This window comes from Drosophila sechellia, chromosome 3R (genome assembly GCF_004382195.2).
Source record: "Drosophila sechellia strain sech25 chromosome 3R, ASM438219v1, whole genome shotgun sequence".
NCBI lineage: Eukaryota > Metazoa > Arthropoda > Insecta > Diptera > Drosophilidae > Drosophila > Drosophila sechellia.
Window position 1 is genome coordinate 26,095,845 of NC_045952.1, and position 27,909 is coordinate 26,123,753.

General features: G+C 45.5%; 3 protein-coding genes across 6 annotated transcripts; 1 reads left to right on the plus strand and 2 right to left on the minus strand.

Moving 5' to 3' along the window:
- Window positions 1–21: 21 nt before the first annotated feature.
- On the plus strand, window positions 22–26,736 carry LOC6618691 (tubby-related protein 4). 4 transcript variants are annotated; one of them, XM_032723072.1, is made up of 11 exons: window positions 22–634; window positions 7,339–7,536; window positions 21,180–21,344; window positions 21,402–21,861; window positions 21,924–22,441; window positions 22,500–22,728; window positions 22,788–23,059; window positions 23,125–25,038; window positions 25,095–25,430; window positions 25,494–25,679; window positions 25,743–26,736. In XM_032723072.1, the coding sequence occupies exons 2-11, from the start codon at window positions 7,441–7,443 to the stop codon at window positions 25,857–25,859; spliced, it is 4,293 nt and encodes a 1,430-aa protein (XP_032578963.1). In that variant the 5' UTR covers window positions 22–634; window positions 7,339–7,440; the 3' UTR covers window positions 25,860–26,736. The 4 variants fall into 4 exon arrangements, with proteins under 4 accessions (XP_032578963.1, XP_032578962.1, XP_032578960.1 ...); XM_032723071.1 differs by having other exon boundaries at window positions 23–634; window positions 23,122–25,038; XM_032723069.1 differs by having other exon boundaries at window positions 28–634; window positions 23,122–25,038; window positions 25,488–25,679.
- Window positions 15,296–17,924, minus strand: LOC6618690. The gene is made up of 4 exons (XM_002042913.2): window positions 17,581–17,924; window positions 16,169–16,586; window positions 15,986–16,113; window positions 15,296–15,913 (listed from the first exon to the last, which is right to left on the minus strand). The coding sequence occupies exons 1-4, from the start codon at window positions 17,824–17,826 to the stop codon at window positions 15,419–15,421; spliced, it is 1,287 nt and encodes a 428-aa protein (XP_002042949.1). The 5' UTR covers window positions 17,827–17,924; the 3' UTR covers window positions 15,296–15,418.
- LOC6618692 (probable enoyl-CoA hydratase) lies at window positions 26,701–27,887 on the minus strand. The gene is made up of 2 exons (XM_002042915.2): window positions 26,986–27,887; window positions 26,701–26,925 (listed from the first exon to the last, which is right to left on the minus strand). Exons 1-2 carry the CDS (start codon window positions 27,857–27,859, stop codon window positions 26,819–26,821), a joined length of 981 nt encoding a protein of 326 aa, XP_002042951.1. The 5' UTR covers window positions 27,860–27,887; the 3' UTR covers window positions 26,701–26,818.
- Between the last annotated feature and the right edge of the window lie 22 nt (window positions 27,888–27,909).

A 27,909-nucleotide genomic window follows, 5' to 3' on the forward strand; every position in this document is an offset into this window, starting at 1 on the left:
GTAATATTTATAAAAAACACTTACAATAGAGCAAGAACTGTAGTCTTAGAAAGATTAGATAGAACGTAGCTTAAGCACAAAGAATCAACTACAAAGTTAATACAGTAACCAGAAAATCAATACCCGTTAACAACAACCGGAGCGCGTAAATTCCGTCAGTTTGACAGTTGCGTTGATAAGAACGATGCGGATGGACTTTTGAGTACGCAGGCGCGCTCCGGGCGCCCCCGTCCCCCCTTTCATCCGCGTGGCTGTTTGCCTGCCAACTACTTTCCGAAATCCGATTTCTCAGACAGTCCACGTTCGGGCGTCGTTGCAAGCAGTGTGTGCTAACGGTACTCCAACCGCGCTGCATGTGCGTTCCCCGTTTGCATCTGTGTTCGTGTGTGTGAGCGGAGAGGGAAAAAGAGGAAAATAGCAGGGAAAACGGGAAACAGTAACGGGAACGTCTGCCCCAAAAAAACGGTTGCAAGAACACACTCGATTCCGTTGGCGCTGCACCAATTTTTCGCATGAAAAGCAGTAATTCGATTGGATCAATTCAGTTTTCCCATAGCAGCAGCACATTCAACGCTACTTCATCCCGGCAGCAGCAGCAGCAGGAGCAGCCGAGAAGGGGGCGAGGACTTCACAGGTGAGTTGCGGAATTCCGTTGTCCCCTGGCTGGCAAACATCCTTTTAGCCTCTCTCGCTCGGTGGTGGATTGGCCCAAAGCCACGGACACTGCGAATGTCTATACTACAGGCCAAACTGCCTAAGCCCAACCGAATGTCTTTAAAGTCGTGAATTAGTCGATATTTTAGTTGGGAAAAAGCGGACTCCTTTGAGACTTTGAAACTTTAAGAATAATCTTTCATTAAATTCTCTTATGATTGGCTAAGAATAACCAAATGCTACTGTTTTACAGCATAATCTCAAACCAAAAAATTTTAAATATATGTAAAAATGTAAATACAGGGCGGTGAAGGGTTTGTTGTAGTATAGTTTCACCGTATGTGGCTGAGTTTCAGTTGTGGCCACATCAGCACAACACCTTGGGCGCCACAAAAACTTCAAAATTCTGTGCTAATTACAGGTGCTTTGATGGCTTGGTTACGTACTTTTTTTATCAGCCCTGTTTGCCCAGCTCACACGAATTAAATTCCCAGCGTTTCGGTATCGTTTCTAGTTTCAGTTGAGTGAGCTGCCCACGCACGTTTTCGATTAATCCGCATCAAACAACCAATGACAGTGAAAATCGATCGGCATTGGCTTTCGCAGTTGGGTACTACGGGTGTATTATGTTTTCCCTGCACTGAAATCCGAGGTCCATATCGAACACAAATGTGTAACAGAAGACCGGGTTCGAAACCCATCGCCGACAAATCTTTTTTATTTTTCAATTTAGCTAGTGTGTTTGGTCAAGTTATCGAATTCATCATAAGCTAGCTCTAAACTGAAAAACTGGACCGAGTTATTCAAATCGAATCATACAAAGATTTTCTTTCTGTGCACTAATCGAGATACGACTCCGGCGGGAAAAGTACGGCCGGAGCAGAGGGCAATCAGGAGCACACGCCTATAAAAAGCCCGTGGAAAATGCGTACCGAAATTGAAATTCCGTTAGTTGGTTTGGTCAACCGGGGCGATAAGCATTTAAGCCATATAGCACATAACCGTTACATTTGCATTGGGGCGACAGCTGGACGGTGGTTGCCTGTGTGTGTATCTCTGTGTGCCACAATTTCTCAGTTTGCATAATTTAGATGCCGCTGCCAAAGTCGACGTCGACTGCGACGCCAACGCATGACCGCCAATGTCTTGTTCTTGTTTTTGTTCTTGGCGCTTCTCTTTGAGAAATTATTTTTAAGTTTGTGTGTGCCCCAATGCGGGTGTGTGTGAGTGGCAGTGTGTGTTGCGTTGCTGCCAAGGTCATTACATTTTGTCTTATTTCGCTTATCGGCACCCGCGACGCAGAGTGCCGTATTGATTCGGGTGCCCGCACACCCGGGTGCTTGCCTGCACATGCAGATATTGACCGGGTGTTTGTAAGTACCCGCGATGTGATTGGTGAGTGGCACCCACACTTAAAATTGTTGAGTGTGAGTCGATTGGCAATAAATGGCACCCTTACAGTTCTCTGGCATGTATTCTAAATACGCAGAAAAACGAATGGATACAAAGAGAATAGTGTTATGCAGCCCTCTAATTTCGATGCGTTTCAGTTGCCCCTGCCCTCTATTTCGCAAATACAGTGCGACGTAGATAAGTGTGATCCTAAGACATTTTTCAAAGACATTTATTGATTTCAATATTTTGTAAATGTTTAATTGCTTTCACATAAAGGCTTTGTGCTTCTTCTTAAGTTAGCGGTTCAAGTTGAGGATGCTTGACTGTATTTTGTCTCGATTTGCATTATATAATTCGAGCTGACGTCGGGAGGACGATGTGGCGGGTCTTTGTGGCAAGTTCAAGTGCAGTTTGCTCGATTTGCGTTTTTTTTCCGAATGTTTTGCCAATATTTTCGCCATTGACAACAGGCGGCATTGCTTTTGTTTCTTCCATTTTGTTTTGTTGCTTTTTGCTGTGATTGTTATTGTTTGTATCTTGCCAGTATCTCTGACTAGCTGCCACGTTGATTACTTTGCATAACTGAAGCGGCAACAGCAGCAATGGAAAAATTGTTTATATTGCTTATATTATATAAACGCACCCGAAAACCAGATACATTTGGGTAGTTGTAACTCTGTAGCGCCACTGAGGAGCACAATTTTCCCCAGCATGTTTTCCAAAAGGGTATGGGAATGGGAATAGGACTGGGATCGGGAATCGGAATTGGAATGAAAATGGGGACGGGGTGGTTTGGGTTAGGTTAAAGTAGAAACAAATTATACGACACACACACACACACCCCCAACTGCCCCCCACCTCACCACACCCCGTCCCCAGTAGGCAGAAAAACGTCAATAAACAAGCGGCAGTGAACAATGGAGGGCAGCAGGGAAATGCTGGGAAAAGGGCCCAGCGTCAGCTTTTCTATGGCGTTTCCCCAGTGTTTTCCCCATCGCTTTCCACCATTAAAGCTCAGTGCACATATAGAAAGACATTCGATGTAGCCGGCAACCCAAAGAGCTGATTTTCCAACCCTCACCCCACTTCTACCCACGGGGTGCGTATTTGTCAATGTTGCTTTTCTTGGCTGTCATTTATTTCGTCATTTATGCAAAATTTTATTGCCATTTTCCCCTGTCCGCGGTGCTTCCCATTTTCCAGCAAGAGTTAAGATAGACGGGAGTGGTTTTTGCGTGGAAAACCTTGCCAATTAAATGCATGCACGTCCTATTTGACGTCGCCTTTTGTTGTTGCCCGCTTTTTTTTTCCACCGATTCTTGTCCTTTTCAAACGCATTTCTTGTGCTTGCTGGCGTGTGGCTAATTAAAGCGAATGCCCCACGGGCAGTGGAAACTGAGCTCCCGGCAATTACTTTCCCCCCCAATGGGGGCAGACGAAAATGCGGGGGGTGGTGCTACGTGGGCTTTGAACTTGTTTCAATCCCACTGGTTGCCTGGCATGCGGCACACAACAAAGCGGACACACATAATTAGGGGAACCGAAAGCCAAAGTAAGGATTAGATCCTTTTTCACAGCGGTAGTTAGCCGCAAAATTGTAGCTTATATGTAGGTTGAAAAAAATGCATGTAAGGTATATATAACAACACTAGAAATGTATGCAATTCATCAAAGTTGCAGCGAAAAGGATTCTGAAAAGGATTATGAATTAGAGTAACTTTCTTCAAATTATTTTCCAAATTTTTGTTTTGAAAGGCTCTTGACTTACGAGGCGGCCTTTACTCCCCAATTTTTAAACTGGAAACCAAAGCTAAGGCTGGCATAAATACCTCGCCGATACATGTCGTCATGTGAACGAGAACGCTATGTGGTATGTGGAATATTTTCCTGTGGCCGACGTCACAAAACTTTGCGAGTCGAGGGCAACGCACACAGAAATTCCGAATTGGGCACAAAGTTGTTCGTTCCTTCCACTCGACTTTGCAGTGCGGCTGTTGTAGTTGTTGTATTCGGTGCTCTTGTTGCATACACCGCTGCACTTCCATTACGCTATACTATGCATATAATGCCGTGCCACACCATGCCAAACGATATACATACAAAAGGAAGGAGCAGCGAGCTGGGCTAGTTTCAGGCGGTTCAAGGGCATTCCCGGACCGCTGACAGCAAATATATAACCGAGACAGGGACAAGAAAATATGAACAATGCCAGCTCGTTAGGTAGATGATGAAAAGCATGATGAAAATGAAATAATTGCGTGCATTCAAATTCCGTCCTGTGCCCCAAGGATCAAAAGCAAATTGCCACAATTAATTCGCAGACATAATGGAGGGACATGCGCCGAGGATGAAAAAAGTAAATCTGGATTTTGGCGGTATTAAGTGGGGGCTTGGCAAGCCACTGGCCGGGAAATAAATATATGTACATTTATGCATTACTTATAAAGTGGGGGCGAATGTTAATCTGGTGCACAGTGTAGAAATATGAGATGGAATTATCATAATTATATGAGCTTGTGACATAAAAATGATATAAGAAAATGTAGATTTATTAGGCAATGATCAGGTATTAAAACCATTTAAATACATTTAAGAGTATGCATCAACTTATATACTATCTGGTACCACTGTGCACATTATGCGATGGGCTAACGTTTTACCCCAAACAGTGCCTCACAGTTACGACTACGTAATAGTTAAGCGCCTTACAGCAAACTGTGTACCACGGAGCGTATACGCAATCTAATTTCGACAGGCTAATTGCAACAGAAGGAGGCAGCGAGTGCGAATGTTTACTTTGTGAACAACTGTGTGTGTGTGCCGCCTCTGCTTCCTTCCACCTAATCAACTTTTAATGGCAAAGCCGAAACAAATCCTGCATTTCAGGCAGATGTGAAACGCTTTGGGGGTTTTGTTTGGGAAATAGTGTAAGGAGGAGTATTGTTGTAAATACAAAGAAAACAAATTGAAATTTTGATGGGAATTTGATGGATATTGAATCAATTGTTTAATTGATTTATTTGAACAACGCCATTGTTGGCCTTTGAGGGCAGTAAATCGAGCCAATGGCAAAAATGCATTTCAAATGGATTAAGTAATCTTGTGCCAAGTAATTTTAGCTGCATGGCCATTTAGCTGGTGGCCATTACCAAGGCTACTTGCCATTGTTGCTGGTTAAATGCATATTTCATGATGTCTGGCCCAGGTTGTCGTGTCCGTTGCACCATCTGCGCAGGAGTTTTCGCCCCAGCCAAAGTCTGACTGGCATTTCGACAGCTTTTCCGACAACGCCGCCTCAGTTATTTTCGTTGCTCTGACGCGTTATGGCGACCATGAACCGCACATGGCTAAAAAAGTGCTCAGTGTCGCATGAAAGCGCCGAAAGGATGCAGGTGGATTCGGTGGTGTACGGGTTGGGTTGGGTGGGGAAATGTGCAGGTTGGCTGCCAAATCCGGCGCGCTGAACAATTTAAGAGCGGGCGAACAATGGCTGTCTGGCAATCGCTGAGTGGCGAAAGTAACACGTTCGGAATGTGCCCCACGGTGAATGTGCAATCATTCATCTCGTGAACTACTCGAAAATGCATTCCTCCCATTTTGTATTATTTTTTTTCCGTCGCTCTGTTATTGAAATGGAATTCAAAGGACTCTTCAATTTATAGCGACTTGTTGTTGGCTTTTTATCAATATTTAAGCAGGCAAAGGGCAAATCCTTGCCGAAAGCTTCCATTAGTTGGCTTTCACATGCCCGTCCCGATGATGGCTCGGCCCCCGGGGCGTATACGCAATCAAAAATGATATATCGCATATCAGATTCAATCAGACAAAGCTCATGACATAATTGAAGCAAATGCGTGTGTGCTTTTGTCTCTGAACGGCCACCCTATTTCTCGTATTCATTCTCAAGTTCCCACAGCCAGAGGCAATACACTGAAAAAATGTATGTGTAATAGTTGAGTTTCATTAAAAGATATATAAATGTTTTGATATCTTCTTAAGCAGTATTTCATAATGAATTAGCTGGTTCTGAGTTAACATGCTTGCTGCATACTATTTTCTTCTTTCACTGCTATACAATTTTTTTTATCAGTGTATAGAAATGCTGCCTAGACGAAGTACAGCAAACGAGAAGCCGGCTAGTCAAGCAGCCATCAAACGAGACAACAGACAGCAACAAGCCATATCAATTATTCAAGCATAATTTGAAACATTCTCGTACTGGAGGACTCTGCTTCGCTTTGCTCAGCGAGGGATTGGGGTCCTTTGCCCAGAGCTCTTGGCCCAGCAAGACTTCACTCGACTTTTTGCCTGAAAACTTTTTAAATTATTTAAATGAGTGCCGCTGCTGCTGTGAAAGTGATGGAGAAGTTTTGACAACGCTTTGGCTTTCACCATTTGTAATATTTGAAAAATAGGGGCGCATTGTGCTTTTGGCAGATTGAAATATGTCGTTTAAAACTTAAAAATGGTCTGTATCTTTCACTTCAGTTATCCTATCTGCCAAGTGGTTTGAGTAGCGAAAGAAATTTATGAAAAGTTAAATAATTTGTAATTGTTATATCAAGCTTATCAACTATTTAACTTTCCCTGAAAGAGTAAGCATAACAGAATCAACAAATTCAAAAACTTTGGCCACCGAGGCATTCGACTTCCGCATAAAGTTTTCAAAGTCTGAGTGCAAGTTGATGTATACAACCATACATATATAAATATATTTTACACATGTATGCCATTTGGTAAAAAGGATTTTTATGAGATCCGTGTGTGCGTGTGTGTTTGAGTGGGTTATCCTGGCGAATGGCAAAGTAAAGGAAGATAGGACACATCCACTTACCCACTAATACCAATTAGTGTGCCCTGAAAAGCATGCTTCAAATTATGTCGTGTACGTGGGTGTGTGTTTGCTCCTTGTACGGCAGCCTCTGTGCATGAGTGTGTGTGTGTCGTATGCAATTTGTCAACCCCTGAAGAAGCACGATGAAGTTGATAGCGTTTTAGGGGGAGCACGGCGAACATATGCCGGAACATCGTTCCACCCATCAATAAATCCCCGTACAAAGCACATCCAATGACCCGAAAGGCAGCCCTCTGTCGTCGGTTTGTGTGTGTGTTTTAGCCTGATAAGGTACCAGAATAATAATAACAACATTGGCAACACGAGTAGCGACAACGGCTACATACGAGCATACTCCATTTCGCTTTCATCGTAAATTAGTTATTGGCATGTTATACTAAACGATAATGAGACTGATACCCATGCCCCTTTTTCTTTCTGCCTCTTCATTTTAGCAACATGTTTGTGGCTTAAATCGGCGCTGAGCAGCTATCGCTACACCAGAGAAACCAGAACTTGAGGATCTAGTTAGTTGGCCGGCGCTTTTGGGCCATAAAATGCATTTACACTTCGAGCGAAACATCAACACAAAATGCGACTGCACGATACTCTCATTGTCATGGATGGGAAAGGTGCCAGATGATATACCCGAGGTAAGTACTGTGATTAACTGTTGGCCAGCCCGCAAGCCATTAACTTGCGACTTAACAAGGCTACACTCAGCGAAATTAGAGCGACTTCTTCCTTGGTTAAAGTTAGAAAATCCTTTAAAAACAAGTGCAACAGTGTTGCATACTTTTATACACTTTCCTCAAAACCCTAACGAAAGACATCGAATACGCCCCATTGAATTTAATTATAGTACACTCTCAACTGCCATTAATTTGCCTTAGTGTGCGTGAAGGCTGTGCAATGGCAATATTAATACAATAAATACTGGACAAGGTCCATTAAACTGTCCGGCACTTCAAACTGTCAGGCGAAACTATTAAGACCGACCGCTGACCCATTATCCATTAGCCGGAATGGTTGGTGGTGGCCAGGTCTTATGGTAAATTGTAAAGTAGCTTCTGCTTGGTTATTTCATGGCATCTCTGCATAATCTAGATTATCTTCAACAGGGCACCGGATATTTCACACATGCCGAACATTTTCACACCGGAAGTGCTTAGGCCCCAAAAACCCCGTTTGCTTTTAGCATCGTCGGGAGCTATTTTTGTCTGCCCGTTTTAGGCCTTTTGAAGGACAGTTGGCAGGTGTCGCTGGATTAGGAGTCCCTAATGGCCACGTTGCACTCATTTCGGCCCTAAAATTGATTCTACACGCCACGTGTGCTGGCCAAAGCTCAAACGGAAGCAGTGGGTCTCGTCTGCGTGGCCCTAACTTTTCCAATCATTATGAACTTTCAATGCCTGCACAACAAATGCCATATAATCCTTTTTATATTGAATATAAAAATCCAATCACGTCTGTCTCGGCTCCTCGACTCCACACCCTTGTGTTTTGTAGCGCAAAATTAAAGTTAAGTGAATGCGGCCCACGCAGCCCCAAGTGGATCCTCGTCTGGCAGCGGTCCTTTTCAGTTCGGGATGCGCTGGATATGCAGGATATGGTCGAGTGGGATATGTTTGTTGGCTGAGTGGAATGTGCTGGTTAGGCTGGTTATCTCGACCACTCCTTTGTGCCGCGATGCGCACCGCACTCGAGCAATAAACTCGTTGGCGATTTGTTTAACTGTTTTCAATTTTGCTTTCAACACAAGCGAGTGCACTTCAAGAAACTGAGTAGTGACGAAAGCAATACTTAAAACTATAGCAAATGAGCAGGAATCAGAACTTGCAACCAGTTTGTTGCAGTGTTCGTGACCAACGTGCGGCTAGTGTTAAGTTGGCCACGTGTCGAGGTTTGTGAGGGACGCGTGTCTGTGGCATCGTTACCCTCGTAATGCCACATTTCCGTTTCCATTTCCATTCCGATTGCGTTGCCATTTCTGTTGCAAGTGCGTTAAGCCACAAGCTTAATTTCTTGTTACGCCTTTCAGCAATTTACGAGCGATAAGCAGACAGATTTTCGCCCAACCCAATTGCAAACAAATTCGAACCCCTTGGGGAGTTGGCCTCATTTCCATTTCCTTTGCGCATAAATCATCTCAGCGAAAAAATGCGTATTAAAACAAGCGAGAAATATTTCGAAGTGATTTTTTAAGTACCCGCCAACCCCAAACCAAAATGTAGCCCAGTTTTTCATGGCATCATAATATTTTAACAACTGCACTGCCATTAATAGAATATTGATGATGAAGTGCGTCATCGCCGGCGTAGCTAGTTGATGTATTGGTCTTATATTTGCGAGCACTTCTGAAAAAAAAGGACCTTGCAAACAAAGAGTGGACTCCTTTTTTCGTTACTCCAAGGGTTGAACAAATGTCGCGGGATTTTCGCATAAATTGACGCAGCAAATTGACATGCCAGCGGACAAGGAGCAAAAACTGAAAGCATACATAAAATGAAATTTAATAGCCTGGCACATGACACACATGTCGCCCTTTTCATGAGAAATCCCTGGGTTCAACATCGTAATTTCCTCTCTGGTGGATGGGACTTTATGCTAAATCCATAACAAATGAAATCTAATGAAAACTAAATGTTGGAACGATAGCGAGAAGTGGAAATTTGTTCACACTTTTGGGGAGAGCACTTTTCTTAAGAACTTGAATAGGTTTTCAAGCGACTGATATTCTAAATAGATTTTTGATTTAACTGTTTCGACTGGCCAATGTTATATTTCAAGCCTAAAAAGTAATGAATCTTTTATAGAGTTTTAGCCACATGCCCAAAAATTCAGTGCGGCCCAAGAGGCATTAAAAGTTTCAGCTGAATATGGATATGTGTATATTTTGCATATTTATGGCAAGCCCAGGAGTTTGGCGCATTTTTATGAACTCGCCCGGTCTTGCCAAACTTTTAATAATGCAAAAAGAATAACAATTTCCACTCGAGCTGGAGTTGAAGGCGCTCAGCGATGCTGTAGACGAAGCTCTGAAGATGATGGCTTTTAGCTGGAATGGTTCACTTAGCGTAATTAACTTGGCAACTGCTGATGAAGTCGACGAACGTTGGAATTAGTGGCAGTCGCAGTATCATCATTAGCAGTTGCTGGAGGGTTTAACATCATTAATATTTGCCAGTGCCACTGACACTGGGCAATTCAGCAAAACCAGGATCCCCCAACCGCTACCATGTGCTTCTGCTGACTTTTAATTACGCGCAGTAAAAAATAATTGAGTCCTTTTCAATCCCGGCGACAGTTGAGAGATCCCTGCGAGTCTGTTGAAAGCTGGTCACTGACCACAAAACCACTTGAATGGCCTTTGCAATGGACAGCCACTGGCTAATTATGTGCAGCAGACCATTATGCTCTCAGTCGCGCATTTTGTGCTGGCGCTGCGTGCTCTAAGTTAATTTCCACCGGATCAGGATAATGGCCCGCTTTTGCCACCTTTTTGTTTTCCGCTCGAATTGTGTGCCCATGGAAAAGGGGTTTCATGTGGCACACAGCTGAAGAAGGTGGCTTAACATATGTACGATACGTTAGTACAATTTAAATCACAGCTGGCCTTCACTGTGTTGGCAGTACTTTAAATTACCACTTTTCTATACAGATTTATAGCAGAAAAGAAGAATTAAGTACACGGAAAATGAGTGCCTCCACTAGAACCAACTACACTTTTTCCCCAGCCATTTGAAAGCTCGAGCATTTGCATTTTGCTCTTTAAAGCCAAACTTTTGCCACCCCGAAAGTATGCAACGCAATGTTGGAAACTCATTTGCACACACACACACACAGAGAGAGAGATTTTCATCAGGGAACGGCGTGCTCACGCGTAATAAATGTATTACGTGCCTGCCTGTGGTAGTGCCAACCCCCACCACCCCATCCCTTCTAGGCTTATTTAAACAGGAACAGAGACCCCCGAAAAACATACGGGAAAACATCCGCAGGCCTCTCTGGTTTGTTACGCTTGTTGAACAGGTGCCGATTACAAGTGCCAATTTTCGTAGCTGGGCGCGAGTTAATTGAAAACTTTTTAATTGTTTAGGCAGCGGCAACATCTCGAAACAGACTTGGCTTAGTTTCGCGTGCTGGCCCTGATTTACGACCAGGCTTCTGCCGGCGACAGTTTCAATTAGACAGCACTGTGGCCAAGGACGCAGTGGCTCGACGGGGGGGCGGGTGACGGGGCTTTCCCGATTGGCGCCGCTTTTCCTTTGTGTCGTGCGATTCCAAACCATCGACCCTCGGCCACATCCTTTGCTGAAGGCGCGTCTGCACTTTCGATTGTTTGTTCTTGGCTCTGAAAACTGTAATTTAATGTGCCCACAATGCCTCCACACACGTCTTGAGCGATGACCCTGGGTACACACAGAAAAATGGGAACTTAAATCATATAAAAACACTGAAAAAATGTTGAAAAGTATGTAAATCAACCAAATGGGCTATAAGACCTGTCACAGAGCTCACGCAATTTTATAACTTTAAGATAAGCTTCACAAAAGTATGCTACAAATTTTGTCATCACGATATTTGACACTTTTGTACGTTTTAGAATGTTTTTAAAACAAAAATCGGTTTGCTTTGTTCTTTTAATTTATAATTTATTTGCTATATCGTTTTTCCAAGTGTCCAACTGCTCCATCATCCCCACTTGGCTCTTCACACTTGGCTGACGTTGTGGCTTTCAGTTGTGTCATTGATTGGTTTGTCCAGCATTTCGTTGTTTGTTTGTTTGCACTGCCTTCGATGGAGTCCTTCGCCAGGAGCTGCGGATTTTGTGTTTTGTGTTCGTGTTTTGCGTCCCTGCCACTTGCCCACAAATGGTCGGTCACAAAAGACGAGCCCACAGCAATATTCACGTTTGGAGGAGCACTCCCAGCCACTCTCACCATGTCCAATTGTTGCATACGGATTCAATCAATCAATTATGCAACTGCCCCGGCCATTGTTATTGCATAATTCTAGAGTGAGGCCAGTGACGTTGGCCAGAAAGGCAGGAACTAAAGTTGATTGTGGTCCCCAGGCTCGGAAATCGATTGGAAGGCCTCTCGAATTTGCGGAGATTTTCGATTCTCAATTTAGCCGTAGGTACACTTTGCAAAACGAGAAAAATGCATTATATTGGATGATTGCAATGCCTTGGGATAAGGACAATTCAGAATATAGGCATAAAGTTGAGATCTAGCAATAAATATTTCACTTTGGACAGTGTTGTTTTTATGCACTTTAATTTATTTCTTTTCTTGCTTCAATTTCACTGGGGGCATTCATGTAATATGAGAATGGATCCTGCATATGAACATGTCAGCGACTCTCATGCTCCATTTGTCAACTCACAGAGGCAGCATTTGGCTGTTTTTCACAGAGAAAACTCATTTGGCTCTGTCTCGTCTGTTTGCTTCGCTCATTTTCCATCTGTTTTCCCCCCAAAACAACCCACTTTCCCGCCCGAACCCCCATATATTTTTCCTGCGAAATGTAACAAAAGATGAGATGCACTTGAGCATGCTAAAATGCGTTATTAAGTGCATAAATATGCAATGCTCAACCTTTTGCACTCGGCACCACCACCTGCAACGTGCACCACCCACCTGTCTAACAATGGGGGCTTCAGGTGGGTCCTCGAATGTGGATGTGGCTATGGATGGGGGCATGTGTGAGGTGCTTTTGAAATTTAATAAAATGCAAATTCAAATGCAGAAACCAGTGAGCCAGACATGTGCCCACATGCCACGCCCCGTGTTCCCATTGTGCGGCGATGGGCTACCGATGTGTGTATGCAAGTGCCCCTTCCACCGCCTCTGTGCCCCAAACGCTAATGAGTTGAGTTTTGTCTCCAAACACACAAAAACAGAGGGCATGCATTATGTGCAGCTGGAGCCGAAAGGATGCACTGGAGCGACTGCCCCCACCGAATTGTGGTAATGGCGAATCTGGGGACGAACTCGCTCCGAAACAAAAATTCAGTCTGTGGATACAGCAAAACACATTCTATTTTTAATTTAACCAGATAAAAGCTTTACATTTTATTCATTTAAAGACCATTTGTAATGCATCTAAAAGAAAAGATATGTTTAAACTATTAAGCCAGTACAAATATTATTATAAGCTGCAAAAAACTTGTTAAGCAAAAACAGTTGGGGCATCTTAAACCCATTTAAATTTCACTTATTTTTCTTAATTATTAGTAAATCACATTAACTGAAATACCTCTTAAAATATTTCTTTGTCAGCTTTCGTTTCTGAAACGTGCTGTATTTTTTTTAATTATTTTAAATGCGAACACACATGCATCTCCGGCGGCGGAGGCAACAAAAAAAAAATAAAATAAAATAACATACGAGAAAAGAAATCGATATCGCTTTTTGGGCTGGCATTAAAAAGGATCAAAAGGTGGAGCACGTGCGCAATGCCGGGAGGCGAATAAGGCTATAACGCCACAGTACGACTATATCCTGTGTATACACTTGTAAGCCATAGGAACCGAACCACTTTTCCGCACGTCCATAAAAGTTGCCAGTTGCCAGTCAGTCCCATTCCCATTCCCACTCCGAATCCCATTCCCATTGCCATTGGCATTGTCTGGTCGTCCTGGTCGCTGGATATTTCCTTGGCTTTGAGAAGGATGGAAGGCGGGTTGAAAGGGTGGTGCGATGAGACCTTAAGCAACCTGCCTCGAAATACACCCACCCACCTTCTGCCAGCCAGCCATCCAAACCTTTCACACCTACATACATATGTACATGTGCTCGGCACAAGTGGCAAAATGTTGTTACGTGAGCATTAAACCATATTTTAAGTTATTAAGTTATTGACAAAAGCTCACGTCACCCCTTATGGCGTCGCCTTCGGTTGTGGGATGCGGCACGGGGATTGCGTTTGCAATTGGGAAGGGCCGGGCCGTGTGCCCTTGGCTTGCCTCGGATATCGAATGGAGTCCATGTGGCCGGGTGCTTGGAGGCGAATGGAGGACACTTGTGCGCTGCTTATCCGTATTGTTTACAATGCCATGCCTTGTGGCACAGACACGCTTACAAGCACTGAGAAATAAACGAAGGACTATGCAAAATATCCTTAAAAAATATGAAGTAGTATTTACATATACTAAGAATTTCCAATAATCTCCATTTTATTACATTTACATACCACTCGATTTCCCTCAGTGTATTAAAGAAGTATTTGCTTGTGTATACACTCGCATAATTTCTGAATTATATGTCCGAGGATAAAAACTTTTCGTAAACATAAGCTGACACGCATAAAAAGAAACATTTTTACAATTCCGCACAAGCTGCTGCCACGCCCCCCGCATTTTCCGCAAACTGTTCAAGTTTTCCTCTGCGCACTGTGGGAATCGCTGCAAGTGGTGCAAATATTGTTTAATTTCAGTTGTAAATTAAACATAAATATTGTCGGGCATCCTCCGCCGCCCTGCGGTAAAAGTCCAAACTGCGAGGCTCTCCAACTCCCCGGTGCAGTCATTCATTCAGTCACATGTCCTTTGTGCCGGACAGTCGTCCTGCGTCCTCCTGCGTCCGTTTCCCATGTGAAAGCCATTATCCCTCTACGGTTTCATCTTGGTCCCTCGGTGTGGCTGTGACATTTTTACTGCTCCTGCTACAGACGCCCAGGTAGAATTACGTATTTTGTACTTTATATTTTGTACTTTGCCATCTACAAACGACATGGAACAAAGGACAAAATACGAAATAGCATTGCAGCCGCAGGACGACTGCCACATGGATGTGTAGCCATTGCTAGCCGGAAATTGAAATAAAAGTTATTAGATTTCTTTGACAACCGCTGAGTTGTCGAGTTCAAAAGTTGGCAAGACCATACGAAACACTTTAAGCGCCCAAAGGATAACTTGCTTGCCATGTGAAACTCCTGATTTCTCTCGCCTCTCGAAGTCACACAAATTGGCCTTTTTACCAATTTTGCTACTTGCGTTGAAACAAAATACAAGGCACATAAATTGCCAAGGCAAAGGACACATTTGGGTCCGACTTAATGTCCAAGCAAATAAACACATTCGAAGCGGAGTGGGTAGCTGGGTGAATGGATGGATGGGCTTGTGGAAAACGGCCGCTGTCGTCAGTTGGATTTCCACTCTTTTCGTTTTTCGTTTCGCTCTTCCGCCTTTCCTTCCGCCTTCCCCTTTGTTGGCCTGGCCAAATCAACCACCGCCGACGCAGATAATTTGCCAAGGGAGTTGCTTTATGGGCTAGGGGTTGGCGCATGTGAGAGTGTTTGTGGGTGCGGTTTGGACAAGGTCTGGGGTTGGGTGTCCAGGGGCCAAGCCAAGCCAAGCCAGCGCCATGACCTACTTTCGCCGCAACTTTTTCAATTTGCGGAAGAGTGTGTGTGCCTTGGCTTAGGCCAAAAGTTTATTTCGTAAAATACAATAGACAGAATGTTGGACTAAAGACTACTCATAAAGCTTTCCATGGATTAACTAATGATTCTCCCCCCGGCGGCTACCTAGTTGTGCAGGATCAGGAAGAGCAGGCCCAGCAGCGCCGCCATTCCCATGTCCTGGTTCATCTGGCGCAGTGCCGAATTCGTCTCACTCTCACCCTCACTCTCATCCTCGATCCGCTCGAACATCATCTCCTCCGGCCGAATGCTTCGCTGCTCCTCGTGCTCCACGCTATCATTGTACACTCCTGGCGGCGGAGTGGTCCGCTGGCCGGTCAGCAGCAGCAGCTGCAGCGTCTGCAGCGGCGTCAGGTGCGGAGTGGCATTGTTTTTGGTCCGCGACTCCAGGATTGCCTTTTGCCACAGCGGCGGCGGCAGGAAGGGCTCATAGCTGGGCGGCGCCGTGCGGCCACGATATCCATAGACGTACATCTGGACAAAAAGGCTTTTCGAATCGTAGTCGGTGATGACCGCCTTTAGGGTGCCACTCGTATAGTGACTGTACTCCGCCACGGGCGCCTGGTATTCGGCCTCCGAGATATTTCTATTGGCATAGTGCTAAAAATATTTATTAATTATTATTAAATATTATTAAATATTTAACAAGGAACTTTTAAGCATAGAACTCACATCCAGTATAGCAAACCGCACATATGTTATTAAGTTATTATCGATGTAGTAGAAAACCACCGAGTGGTTGGTTGGCTTTTCGGAATCATCCGGCGATGTTTGATAGCAATCATACAGAAGTTCATCGCCTTAAAGAGCACTTATTATAATATATTATATAAAGATTTATCTGGATAAACTCACCCGCCTGCCTCTTTCCAACTTCAATGTACTTGTCTGGCTTATCGAAATAGTCTGTTACGAATGGACCTTCCGTATAGCTCTCGATGTCCTCCTCGGACAGATTGTCATCACCTTCGTCGATTTCCAGGTCATCGCGTCGGTTGTTGTCAAATACCTCGACGTATTGATCAGGTTCCGGGAAGATTTCCTCGTAGGGCTTCATCTCGCCCTCAAATTGCTGATCGCGATTGATGACCAGCGAGGGACCGAAATGCTTGGAGGTGTCATTTAGGCCAAACACCATGATGGTTACATCGAACTCGGCGATTGGTGGAACAGTGGGAGCTGATGGGTCAACGCTTTGATTGCTGGCAGCCAATTGGATTATGCCCACGATGAGGCGATTCACCAAGCTGAATTTCACCTCCGCCGAAATGTTCTGAAAAGCAGAAGGAATGCCAAATAAGAAAACCCCTCCAGATTGGACAGATCCAATCGGGCGTGACCATCAAGGCAACATCCATCAGTGATTGCCACATTTTTCCGAGATGTTTACGCGGTCTGACAATCCGATTCACGGACATCCACGTATATGTACTTCACCAAAGTTGATTTACGTATAAATAATGTGTATTTTCTAGGGAAAATCCCGCGTCATAATGCTCAAATTGAAAATGCATTCAGCTCGAGTTTTCTTTCTTGTTATTCTAGAAATAATATATATGCTCGCTTCCCTCCACCACCCTCTTCGTTCATTTAACTTGTCGGCTTTGCCAAATTGCCACATTTCCTCACGCTATTTTATTTTTATTGGCCTCAAAATATGCGATTTTCCCATACAATATAAGTACATATTCATTCATTTCAATTTCAATTATCGACCCAGCTGTCGATAAATCGAACACTTTACCAAAAAGTACGTGCCTCATATTTTAGGGCAAAGCTAATAAACAAAAATATGAACATATAGTAGATATAGTAAAGTTGAGTAGATATATGTAGTAAACACAGCCCGCCGGCAGCCGCAAACGCACTGGATATATAAAAATACATCTATGGGCCAAACTTTTTGTCGCTTGGCTGTGACGAAAAAAAATTTTAGTTTCTGTTTCTATTTTCGTTGCGGGCATGTGCAAAATAATAAAAAAAAAACAAAATATTATTAAAATAACAAGGGGTCAGAATATTCGCACATATCGCTCACTTGTTCATAAACCAAAATACACAGTTTCTGACTAATTATGCAGGAATATTTTGTGTCTTTACATTTTTTGTTTTTCGAAACTAATTTGCATCTTTTTTACATGACAATCAATTTATTCTTTCTGCTGTCAAACTGAATTTCCCATATTTTTAGATATTTTCTTTGAGAGCTCAAAAGTGTTAGTTTAAAGTTTTAATAATTTGAATAGAATTGAAAAGACCGCACTCACTTCCTCCGATAGAATTTCCACGCAGGTGATTGGCTCCAGAATCTCGTAGGTGAACGTCACTCCGGGCAGCTCACCGGCGCCGGCAGGACGGGAATGGAGCACATCCTTGACCAGGAGCTGATCCCCCTCCACCCTTTCGCCCACACCGAAGAAACGTTTTGCCTGCAAGGCGTCGCCACTTTTGGCCAAAACCACAAGGGCAACTAGGCCCAACCAAAGCGAATTTGCACACATGTTAAATGCCATTTTCGAATTCGGTAGTTAGAAAATGTGGATCATTTTCCGATTTATCCGCACGAGAGAGATCTTCGATCGCACGGCGCAAAAGAACTTTGGCAACTGAGGGCAAGTGCTGATGGATCGCGGCTATTTTCCGTGAATTCACTTTCGTTCGCCGAGAGAAGAAAATTGTTTTGCCAGACGACGACGATGAAAATGATTTGAAAATGCTCTCGAAACTCTTTGGCCATCCGGCAGTTGTAATTCTCTTTTTTTTTCGTCTCCAAGCTGTTTTTAGTTGCCTCTGCACTTGACCCGAATGGATTCCGATGGCTTTCCAGGCCATCATCTGAACTCCTTGTCAACGACCCCGAAAATAAGAGACCACTAGCGGGCAGAGTAAAGCCTTTGGGATGATTGCGTTTAAAATTGGCTGCAAAAGGTGCAAAAATAGCCCAAAGATACACATATAGATTGGCTTCTATATATATATATATATGTTCAGTTTTGCATAAGAGTTCCTTGACTTTATAATGCGGGCCATCATTTTGGCTTAAAGTATTTGAATATTTATTGATTGGCCTTCGCCTAATTGGAAAAAAAGAAATTTTGAACAAATTTGCCTGGCTTTATCAATAAATTAAAGTGTTCGTGGGAAAAGTCAATGTTTTTCTCGCAAATTCATCCGTTTAACAATCTAATAAATAAGTTATTGGATTAGTGTAGAGATCAAAAGCTTTTGGTAAAAGCATAATTGGCTTTATATATATTTCAAATTGATGCCATATTTATGTGCATTTTGCTGCTGGTCAAAGGAGTTTTGTTCATTTTAGTTTGACGCTTCGCTAAATAGTTTATTAAATGTTTATTAGCTTTGTTTAGTCAAAGAGCCATTTGATATGCTTACAAATTCACAAAATCGCTTTATTATTTTTAAAAGATTTTTTTTCAGGCTAATAAATGACAGTTTTCTGAAGCGTTGAACCAAATATTTAATGTATTAAATGCTTATTAGCATTAGTTGTCCGTTTATCCGCAGTTTTGGCCATTAGTGCCCTGTTCATGGGAATAATGAAGCGGATGCGAATGCGTCGCGGGTTGCCATTGGCATGCATAATGAATTGCAATTATGGTTAATGTGCACGAGTGGGAAAGTGGGAAAAATGGTGGAAAATGAGGAAAATGTATGGGGTCGGTCAGTCAGGTGCGGCCGCTTTTAGCCTTAAAAATGTTCTCCTTTTTTAATTAAATGCGTGTGTATGCTGTGCGAAATGGAGCAGCAAGGAAATGCTGTTTCGTGTGCCAAATGGCTGCAACATAATTTATGGAGCCCATGTTGCCGCTGCTGCAGCCACAACTGCAGCATAATCGCAAGCAGGCATCTGGTTTTTGGCCATGTTCTCTCCTCGGGCCAGAAAACAGCGTCATCCTCGTCGCAACGAATTTAAATAAATTCCAGAACTCACAGCTTTCATTCCTCAGAGGTCATTTTCGCAGCGAATGCAGCAGACGATGGGCTGGAGGTGTCAACCTCGCCTAGCGGCTAACAAGTCGCAAGTAGCCACTTGAACATTTCAGGCCCAAAGCGAGGGACTTGGCCAAAGTGTGAGGCTGTCAGCGGCGTTGCCTTGATGTCGCCGTTTTGACATTGATGTTGCTGCAAATTGCATTAGGCAAAGTGAAAACGGAAATTTCCAGCATTCGAATGCTTAAAGAGCAAACATTGGCTAATTCGATTGCCAATTCCAAACGATTTCATTGTAGCAATTTATTGCTTCGTGATATACCCATTAAGCTGAAGTGCCGTCGAGCGTGCTGATCAAAATGCAAAATCGAGTGCCTCTCGAGTGCATCTATTTTGGCCAAGAAGCATGCGGCCAGATCCGGTTCAAGTGGCCCAGTGAAAGGTTAACAACACTCCACAAAGAAATGACGCCTGCGGAATGACGAATGCCGTCTGCTCATAATTGTTGCCAATGAGGCGTTTTCCCAGCTCAATTGTGCCATAATGAGCCAGTAGCCATTGAGCCAGTGAGCGTGTGTGTGTGTGCTCGTTCAATTATATAATTGAATAAGCAAGGACATCAGCATATGCACGCCAATCAATCAGGCCAATAAAGCAATTAACTTGGCTAACGGCCCAGCAAGGTCCACGGCCCACTGTCCACTGCCCGAAACGGAAATTACAAATTTGTAGTCATTTTTGTTTCTGCCACTGCGGCGGCATTTTAATTTATGCCCCACAAATTGGATTTGGACGCCAAAAAACGCCCATTCGGCTTAGCGGGGATTAGCCAAAATGCTGAAAGCGCCCGAATTTTGGTTTAAATTGAAATATTCCTCCCTCCGAAATATAGGCTAAGCTTTTGTGAGCGAGCCGCGCCCGGAAAAACAATCAATTCCGGTGGGTTGGGGTTGGTTGGCGGCTCTCGACAATCAAATCAAATTGTAAAACAGGCGGAGGAACTGCGGTTGAGAGCCACTGCAACAGCAGCAGGAGGAGCATCAGCAGTGGGAGGAGCAGGAGGAGCAGCTGCTGCTGCAGTTGATAAACTGGCAAAGAGTTTTCCCAAAGAAAGCCCGCAGCGGGAAAATGCCCAGCAGGCAAAAAAACCCAGTTAAAAGTTGCAGAATGAATGCTCCACTGGCGACTGAGGGAAGCTTTTGAAATGTTAATTGGATGGCATAATTGCTTTCAATTCATTCCCAAGCAAGTGCCAGTTTCTCATTTACCTTTATATAAGCGAATTCGTTTTGAGCTACGAACGAATGTACGTATTGATTGCTGACTTTGATTGCACAAGAAGCAATTAATTAGGATTTTTGTAAAAACAAAGAACTTGAGCAGAATTTAAATATAGTTAAGCATATAGTTCTTTATTACATGAGATTAGAAACAGGATGCTTAGTTTACTCCGAGTGGCTTACTTCGTTAATTGAGGAATCAAAAAGGATTGTTTGACTTAAGCTCCTAATGAAGCCAGAATGTAAGACATGCCTGAATTAAAGAGAATTCCATGTCATCACCATGGTGAGCAGCCGAGGCATTCCTAGGAATCAACAACAGTTGAGTGAAAAAGCCCCGCCTCGGGCTGCGAAATAGGCAGCTGGCTTGGTTGATCGGCTCAAAGAGTGAGGAATAAAGCGATGCAGTCGGAAAGTGGAGCATATTTACCAAGCCAACCGGCCGCCTGTCGATGGTGGAAGATGTGCGAATGGGCCAGGGACGAGGGGTCTTGAGCCTGCGGTAATCCGTTTTGGAAGCCAGCAAACGGGCACTTGACTCGCAATTGGCGACTGCTTAGGCGAACTGCCAAGCAGCTGTCGGCAGCTGTGGACATCCCATTCAAGTGGCTTTCCTTTTCTTCTTCTTTTTGCAGGACGAGGGATGGAAGCTGAACCGCACCAACTACTACCAGGAGGGATGGCTGGCCACGGGCAATGTGCGCGGCATTGTGGGCGTGACATTTACCACCTCACATTGCCGCAAGAACATGGACTATCCGTTGAGGACCAACTACAACCTGCGCGGGCATAGATCGGATGTAAGTTGTGTAGCCACAATGCGGAGACTTAAAGTAGCTAAAATATTTGGCCAACAGGTTATCCTGGTCAAGTGGAATGAGCCTTATCAAAAACTAGCCTCCTGCGATAGTTCGGGCATCATCTTTGTGTGGATCAAGTACGAGGGTCGCTGGTCCATCGAGCTGATCAACGATCGGAACACGCCGGTGACCCACTTCTCCTGGTCACACGATGGCCGCATGGCGCTTATCTGCTACCAGGATGGCTTCGTTCTGGTAGGATCTGTGGCTGGGCAGCGATATTGGTCCTCCATGCTCAATCTGGAGTCCACCATTACCTGCGGCATTTGGACGCCCGACGACCAGCAGGTGTACTTCGGCACCACCCAGGGTCAGGTTATCGTAATGGATGTTCACGGAGCGATGGTCTCGCAGGTTCAGCTGTCCAACGATGTGCCCATCACCTCGATGGCCTGGTCCTGCGAGAAGTTCAAGATGGAGGAGGGCGAGGAGGCGGAGCCCGGTGTAACCAATGCGGGTGAGTGACCAAAATGGAAGATGTTAAACCTTGTAATCACGCATTATATTCCATTCCCATAGCCAAGCGCTCCTTTGTCCTGGCAGTAAGCTTCCAGAATGGATATATCTACTTGCTAAAGTCGTTTGACGACGTCTCACCCGCACATATCAACACATGCCTTAACGGCGCCCTTGGCATGGTCATGGAGTGGAGCAATTCCCGCGAGCTGCTCGCCGTCGCAGGAACGCTGCGAACCGGAGTCGACGGAACGAACACAGAGGACATGGGCACGCCCAGTTGCTACACGAATCTGGTCAAGTTCTACACGGAAACGGGCACATGTCTGTATCAGGCTCATATTCCCTGCAGCACCGCCACCGTTTCGGCCATCACCTGGGGCCACAACGACAAGCGACTGTTCATCGCCACGGGGACACAGGTTCACATCGCCTGGGTCTCCAGACGGGTGGCCTCCCTGCAGTTGCTGTGCCGCCTGGAGATCCAGGCGAGCGTCGGATCCGAGTCGCTGCTGCCCCTGCTGCCGTTGCCTTCTAGGATTAAGTCTCTCATTGGCAATCTGTTTGCTCAAACGATAAGAGTAAGTTAAGTTTATAACGCATTATTATGCTTAACTAATTAAATTAACACGTATATAGTGCTGTGTACCTGACCTCAAGTCGCTGCGTGATTTTGTTTCGCGACCACCGCTCTGCTCCACACGGCTGCACTGTACCATGATCCGGCACGACGACGACTCCAATCTGAGCTCCGGCACATGCTATACGCTTTATCTGGAGTACCTGGGCGGCTTGGTGCCACTGCTCAAGGGCAAGCGCACCTCCAAGATTCGTCCTGAGTTTGTCATCTTTGATCCCCAAGTTAATGGTAGGTATTTCAATTACTAAGAAAAGACAATGCTAAATATTAATTAATCCCTCCGGCAGATTCCCCCTTGTACTTTCAATACTCCGCGGAGGCCAAGAGCTCCTCGGGCTCCAGCCAGTCCACCACCACGGGGAACAGTGGGCGCACCGACTCATCGGACAGTGACTTTGAGGAGAGATCACGTTTTGGCTCCCCACGCACTCCTCGCAAGAAGCGAGTGCGTCCAAAGAGACGAAATCAAGCGGGCGATCGGCTTAGCGCTTCTGGTGGCGGGTTAAGCAACGATCCCGATAGCCTGGATGAACTGGCCTATGTGGACACACTGCCGGAGGTAGGTACCAATCACTGCCAGAGAAGACCCACGCCATCACTGATTCTTTTCGTTTTCTCAAGCAGGAAGTCAAGCTGGTCGAGGTGACCTCCAACATTTGGGGAACCAAGTTCAAGATCCATGGACTTGCCAAAACCGTCCCAGCCAATTTAGGCCAAGTAACTTATAAGACGTCCCTACTGCATTTGCAGCCGCGTCAAATGACGCTGGTCATCACCGAGCTGCGCGACGATTTTCCACCTGGTCCCGATCCCAGCTTTAATCCGAACATATTCTCTGAGGACGAGGACGAGCATCACCAGCACCAGGGAATACATCACGATGCAGTGCCGCAGGTTAATGTGATCACCACTCAGGATGGGGCTTCATTAAAGCCGCCGATAATACCGCAACGTCGCCTCCCCGATGGAGCATCTGCACCATTGATAGCGCCCATGTCACCACGTCCAAATCGAATCCTGGCGCGACACAAGAACTCTTTGACTGTGAACGGAGAACGAGGATCTGGCTCGTCGGCGGGCTTGAGTCCACTAGCGCGAGCGGAGAGCTACGATGATGATTCATCTAATGAATCCCAGGAGGCAGGAGCTGCAGGCAGCCAGTCAACCACTGTGCTTCTGCACCAGGCTCCGTCGAATGGCTCGGGTCCTGGACCCAGCTGCAGTAAGAGCATAACGCGTCCCAAGACGATCAGCAGCTTCAAAAACAGCTACAGCCGCTCCAGCTCCAATTCCAGCTGCCAGTCGCGTCACGCCATCTCGCCACTGTACTGCGATGGAGCAGTGCCCACGCTGCAGAGTCCCAAGAATGCAGTGGCTCCCTCGGACATCATCTTCGAGCGTCCAGCAGTTCCCGCCGCTGGCCAGACCACCCTGATGTCGTACTCGAGCAATGCGGACTATGCCAATAATGTGGTTCAGGTGAAGAATGCTCTAATGTCGGAGCCAGTGCGCTCGGCCAACAGTCATGTGAATCCCGTGCCGCTGAACCTCAATCTAAATCTGGAGCGAATGGATGCGCGGGTTAAGTGCACAGCGCCAACCACATCCTCGACGGCCAAGCGACGGGAAATGTTGTACATCGATGAGGAGACGCAATCGCCAACGCCCACGCCAAGTAGCAGCAGCATGAAACGAACGCCAACGGTGGTTTCAATAGCTCCCGCTTTGCCCGATTCCATCACACGCAGCTGCAGCGTGGGATATCTGGATTCGGTTGCCATCACGCCATCCGACGAAGCGCTGTCCGCTCTGCGTAAGGATGCGCCAAATAAGCGGCTGATACTGGTGGACAAGAAGAGGAATCGCCGGAAAAGGCAACAGCAGGAGGATGCCCGGCGGCACAAGCTGCAGCAAACTGGGAAGTCCAAGAGCCTGGACTCCTGCGACCTGTTGTCCCTACAGACTAAGCTGTCCAGCAAGGAGCACGAGCAGGTGGTGCGCAAGCTGCAGGAGATATCCGATAGCAGCGCCTGCAGCAGTGCGGCCAACACATTGTGCTTCAAGTGTCGCAACAACATGAGCCCCAACAGTGCCTGCAAACGGTGTCAGCCCTCGGCGAGCTCCGTCCTCGATGAGATTACAGCCGTCGTGCCCACTGTGGAGCCGGCCAAGGAGTCTCCTGCGGTGCAGGCCAAGCCAGCGCCCAAGAAACGCTTCGATGTTATCACTAGCTTCACCGACTCGCCACTTTTTACGAGGAAACATCGATTTGGAATCGGCCGCAGTAAGGAAACGGCGGGCACTGAAAACTCCACTCCACTGCTGGGCAGAAAGCAGGACAATGGCTTCAGCTTTGTGAAGCAGCTGTCCGAGGTGCGTTGGAGGCGCAAGGAACCGCTAGCCCAGGCGCAAGTTAATGGTTCTAGTAATGCCAGTACTTTAGAGCGGCAACACCAGCCGGAGATCACGGGAGCAGCTTGTGGCACAGTGGAAGCCACACCAGTGGAGGCCAAAGCTTCGGTTTCTCTGCATACTCAGGTGAGTGAATTGTGTTCGTAAAGATAAACTTTAGTAACCCATTTTTGATATGCTAGGCTCTCACTACTTTGGAGAATATAATAAGCCGTCTTCGTGATCTAGACGAGGGTCGTCTGACGCCTCCTTCAACCCCACAACGACTGCCTCGAAGTTCTCCAGCGTCTCCGGCAGCCAGCAAAAAGAACAAAAGGCAGCAGAGCAACTCCCCCATTCGCCACATATTGAACTCTCCGCTTTTGAATCGGCGTCAGCGCAAAAAACAGAGTATTATCGAGAGCTCCGATGATGAGGGTAACCAGACCAATGGATCCGGTGAGGAGAGCAACAACGCGGGCAATGGCAAGCAGTATCGCGACCTGGAGACCTTCCAAAAGGCTCAACTGCGTCAGAAAGTAGGCTGATCAATCAATATACTCATATTGTTTTGATGGACAACTCTTTATCCACAGTTAAAGCGCGGCAAGATTGAGCCGAATGGCAGTGCTAGTTGTGCCAATCCAGCGCCAGTGCGTCGTGAATTTGTGATGCACAACAAGGCGCCCATGTGGAATGAGATGAGCCAGGTGTATCAGCTGGACTTTGGCGGTCGCGTTACCCAGGAGTCTGCCAAGAACTTCCAAATCGAGTTTCGTGGCAAGCAGGTGAGCTGAGCATCGCAGGCAATCTGCAGGAGCACACAAATAACATTTGAGTCCACTAAACAGGTCATGCAATTCGGTCGCATTGATGGAAATGCCTACACCCTGGATTTCCAGTATCCATTCTCCGCCCTCCAGGCCTTCGCCGTGGCTCTGGCCAATGTGACACAGCGACTTAAGTAATCCGGTATTGAGGGATCAGATATCGCATCGCATCGCACTGCATCTTTAAAATGTCGCCAGCTGAATGCAGCAATTGCTTTTTTGGCCTACGCTATACTATATATTTTTATACCAGACACGGTGGGATGGACGGATGGTTAGCGAAAATTGCTTCTTCATTTGTATATATTGTATATGTGTATTGTGGTCTTTAGGTTTCCGAACACCGTACTTTAGTGATTATGTATGTGAACACGTACCACCATTTGATTGAAGGTTTTGCCATGTGCTGCACATTGAAACACGAGTGCGCACATGGGTGTGCAAACTCACAGTCCGATCCATTTTTGTGCAATATTTGTATGACAAATTTTTTGGATTAAGTGTAGCCGAGGGTAAATGTTAGGCGTAGTACGACGATGTACGATGTATTTTAAATCAAACTAATATAACACGATTAACGATCAGTCGGTTTTTAACACTAGTTTGTACAAGAGCAGCCTTTTTTGCATAGAGCTTCGTTTCTCGCTTTACTCGATTTAAGTGCAATAACTCCTTTTGTTAACTCCTAGAACTAAGACATATTGGCGAGACCGGCAAACCGCTTGGCCCAGCGCCCTTTATAACAAAAATTCATTGTATGTAAGAGGACAAGTCCGATTACTCGACGCTAGCATATTTTTTATAAGTGTAAACTAATTGTGAATGTTAAATCGATCGACAGCAAGGAATACAGAACTTTGTGCTTTTCCTCTCAACTCTTTTTTGTAGTTAGGCTTAATTTCAAGGAAAATTCGTTATTGTAATTGTTGTGAATATTGAAATAAGCGCGAGTCGTAAGCGATTTAGGCGGTCAACTACATAAATCATTAAATAAATGTATTTTACGTGAATAAAAGCTTTCGTTTTATAAATAACAACAAAGTATTGCAACTAACCAGAAGAACAGAAGTTTTGTATATATCAGCTAACTACATATGTCATGTCTTTTGCTTTTGTTTTTCGATCTCGATTTCGGCCTTTTCCCAATCTGGAATGGTTTTCTCCTTGATGCTCCACGAATCGGTTTTGGGGCCCTTTATTTCAGCTAAAATATAAAAAGCAAGTTAATAAAGGGTTTCTAGGAATGAACACGAACATAACTCACAGTTCTTGAAACGCTTCACGCCCTCCTGCATATCTGTTATCATGACTGAGGTAACATTCATGATCTCATTGTAACTGGCCACATGGAATCCTGGTTTGTTGTAGGCATTGGCATTTTCGAGCACAGCATTCCTGTCGTGCATTAGGGAAGCCATGGGGAACTTGGCTATAGAAAAGGCCAGATTAACAGCCTGGCCCAAAGCGGTGCCCGTTGCCACAACGCGATTCACTAAACCCATCCGCCGGGCCTCCTTGGAGTAGATGCGTCTTCCTGTTGCGATGATCTCCAAAGCATTGGAATAACCCACTGCAGCGGCTAGACGCACAGTTCCACCATCACTTAGGGGAACTCCAAGGCGACGGTTTAAGAATCCCAGCACTGCAGTGTCCTCCATCACCCGGAGATCGCACATTAGAGCCAGTTCCAATCCACCGGCCACACAGAAACCGCTGATGCCGCAAACAAGTGGCTTGCGGAGATGCCGCCTAGTTGGACCGACGGAGCCTTCGTGACGCAACAGAAAGTTGAGGCTGCCGCGTTGCGCCTCCGCCTCCAACTCCTCCAGATCATAGCCAGCACAAAAGGAGCCACCTATGCCGTAGAGCACACCCACTGGAGAAGTATCATCCGCCTCAAATTGGCTGATGGCTTCGGTCAGCTGCTCCGCGGTGTTGGCATCTATCGAATTGCGCTGCTGCTCGCGATTTAATCCAATAAGTGTTATGTGCGAGTCCTTCTCCACCAGAACCGTGCTGGCAGGAGCCCCCTCTTGAGATTCGCTTTCCGCATTTCTTACAGCAGCCAAAGAAATGCGTCTGCAGCCCGAACCAGTTTGGTTTACACTATGTAAAAGTTTATAAACAAATCTGCTCATTACGCCGCTCGAAACAACAACAGTGGACATAGGCAGCATGGGCGTAGTCA

What these genes read in the sequence shown, in the direction of transcription:
- LOC6618691 (XM_032723069.1), top strand. Translation starts at nt 7,441, where the DNA reads ATGCATTTACACTTCGAGCGAAACATCAACACAAAATGCGACTGCACG. An exon ending in GCCCGGTGTAACCAATGCGG is followed by an intron (nt 21,862 to 21,923) that starts GTGAGTGACCAA and finishes CCATTCCCATAG; the next exon opens with CCAAGCGCTCCTTTGTCCTG. An exon ending in CGGTTTCTCTGCATACTCAG is followed by an intron (nt 25,039 to 25,094) that starts GTGAGTGAATTG and finishes TTGATATGCTAG; the next exon opens with GCTCTCACTACTTTGGAGAA.
- LOC6618690 (XM_002042913.2), bottom strand. Translation starts at nt 17,826, where the DNA reads ATGGCATTTAACATGTGTGCAAATTCGCTTTGGTTGGGCCTAGTTGCC. An exon ending in TGGAAATTCTATCGGAGGAA is followed by an intron (nt 16,587 to 17,580) that starts GTGAGTGCGGTC and finishes TCTGCTTTTCAG; the next exon opens with AACATTTCGGCGGAGGTGAA. An exon ending in TGCGGTTTGCTATACTGGAT is followed by an intron (nt 15,914 to 15,985) that starts GTGAGTTCTATG and finishes AAATATTTTTAG; the next exon opens with CACTATGCCAATAGAAATAT.
- LOC6618692 (XM_002042915.2), bottom strand. Translation starts at nt 27,859, where the DNA reads ATGAGCAGATTTGTTTATAAACTTTTACATAGTGTAAACCAAACTGGT. An exon ending in CGTGAAGCGTTTCAAGAACT is followed by an intron (nt 26,926 to 26,985) that starts GTGAGTTATGTT and finishes TTTATATTTTAG; the next exon opens with CTGAAATAAAGGGCCCCAAA.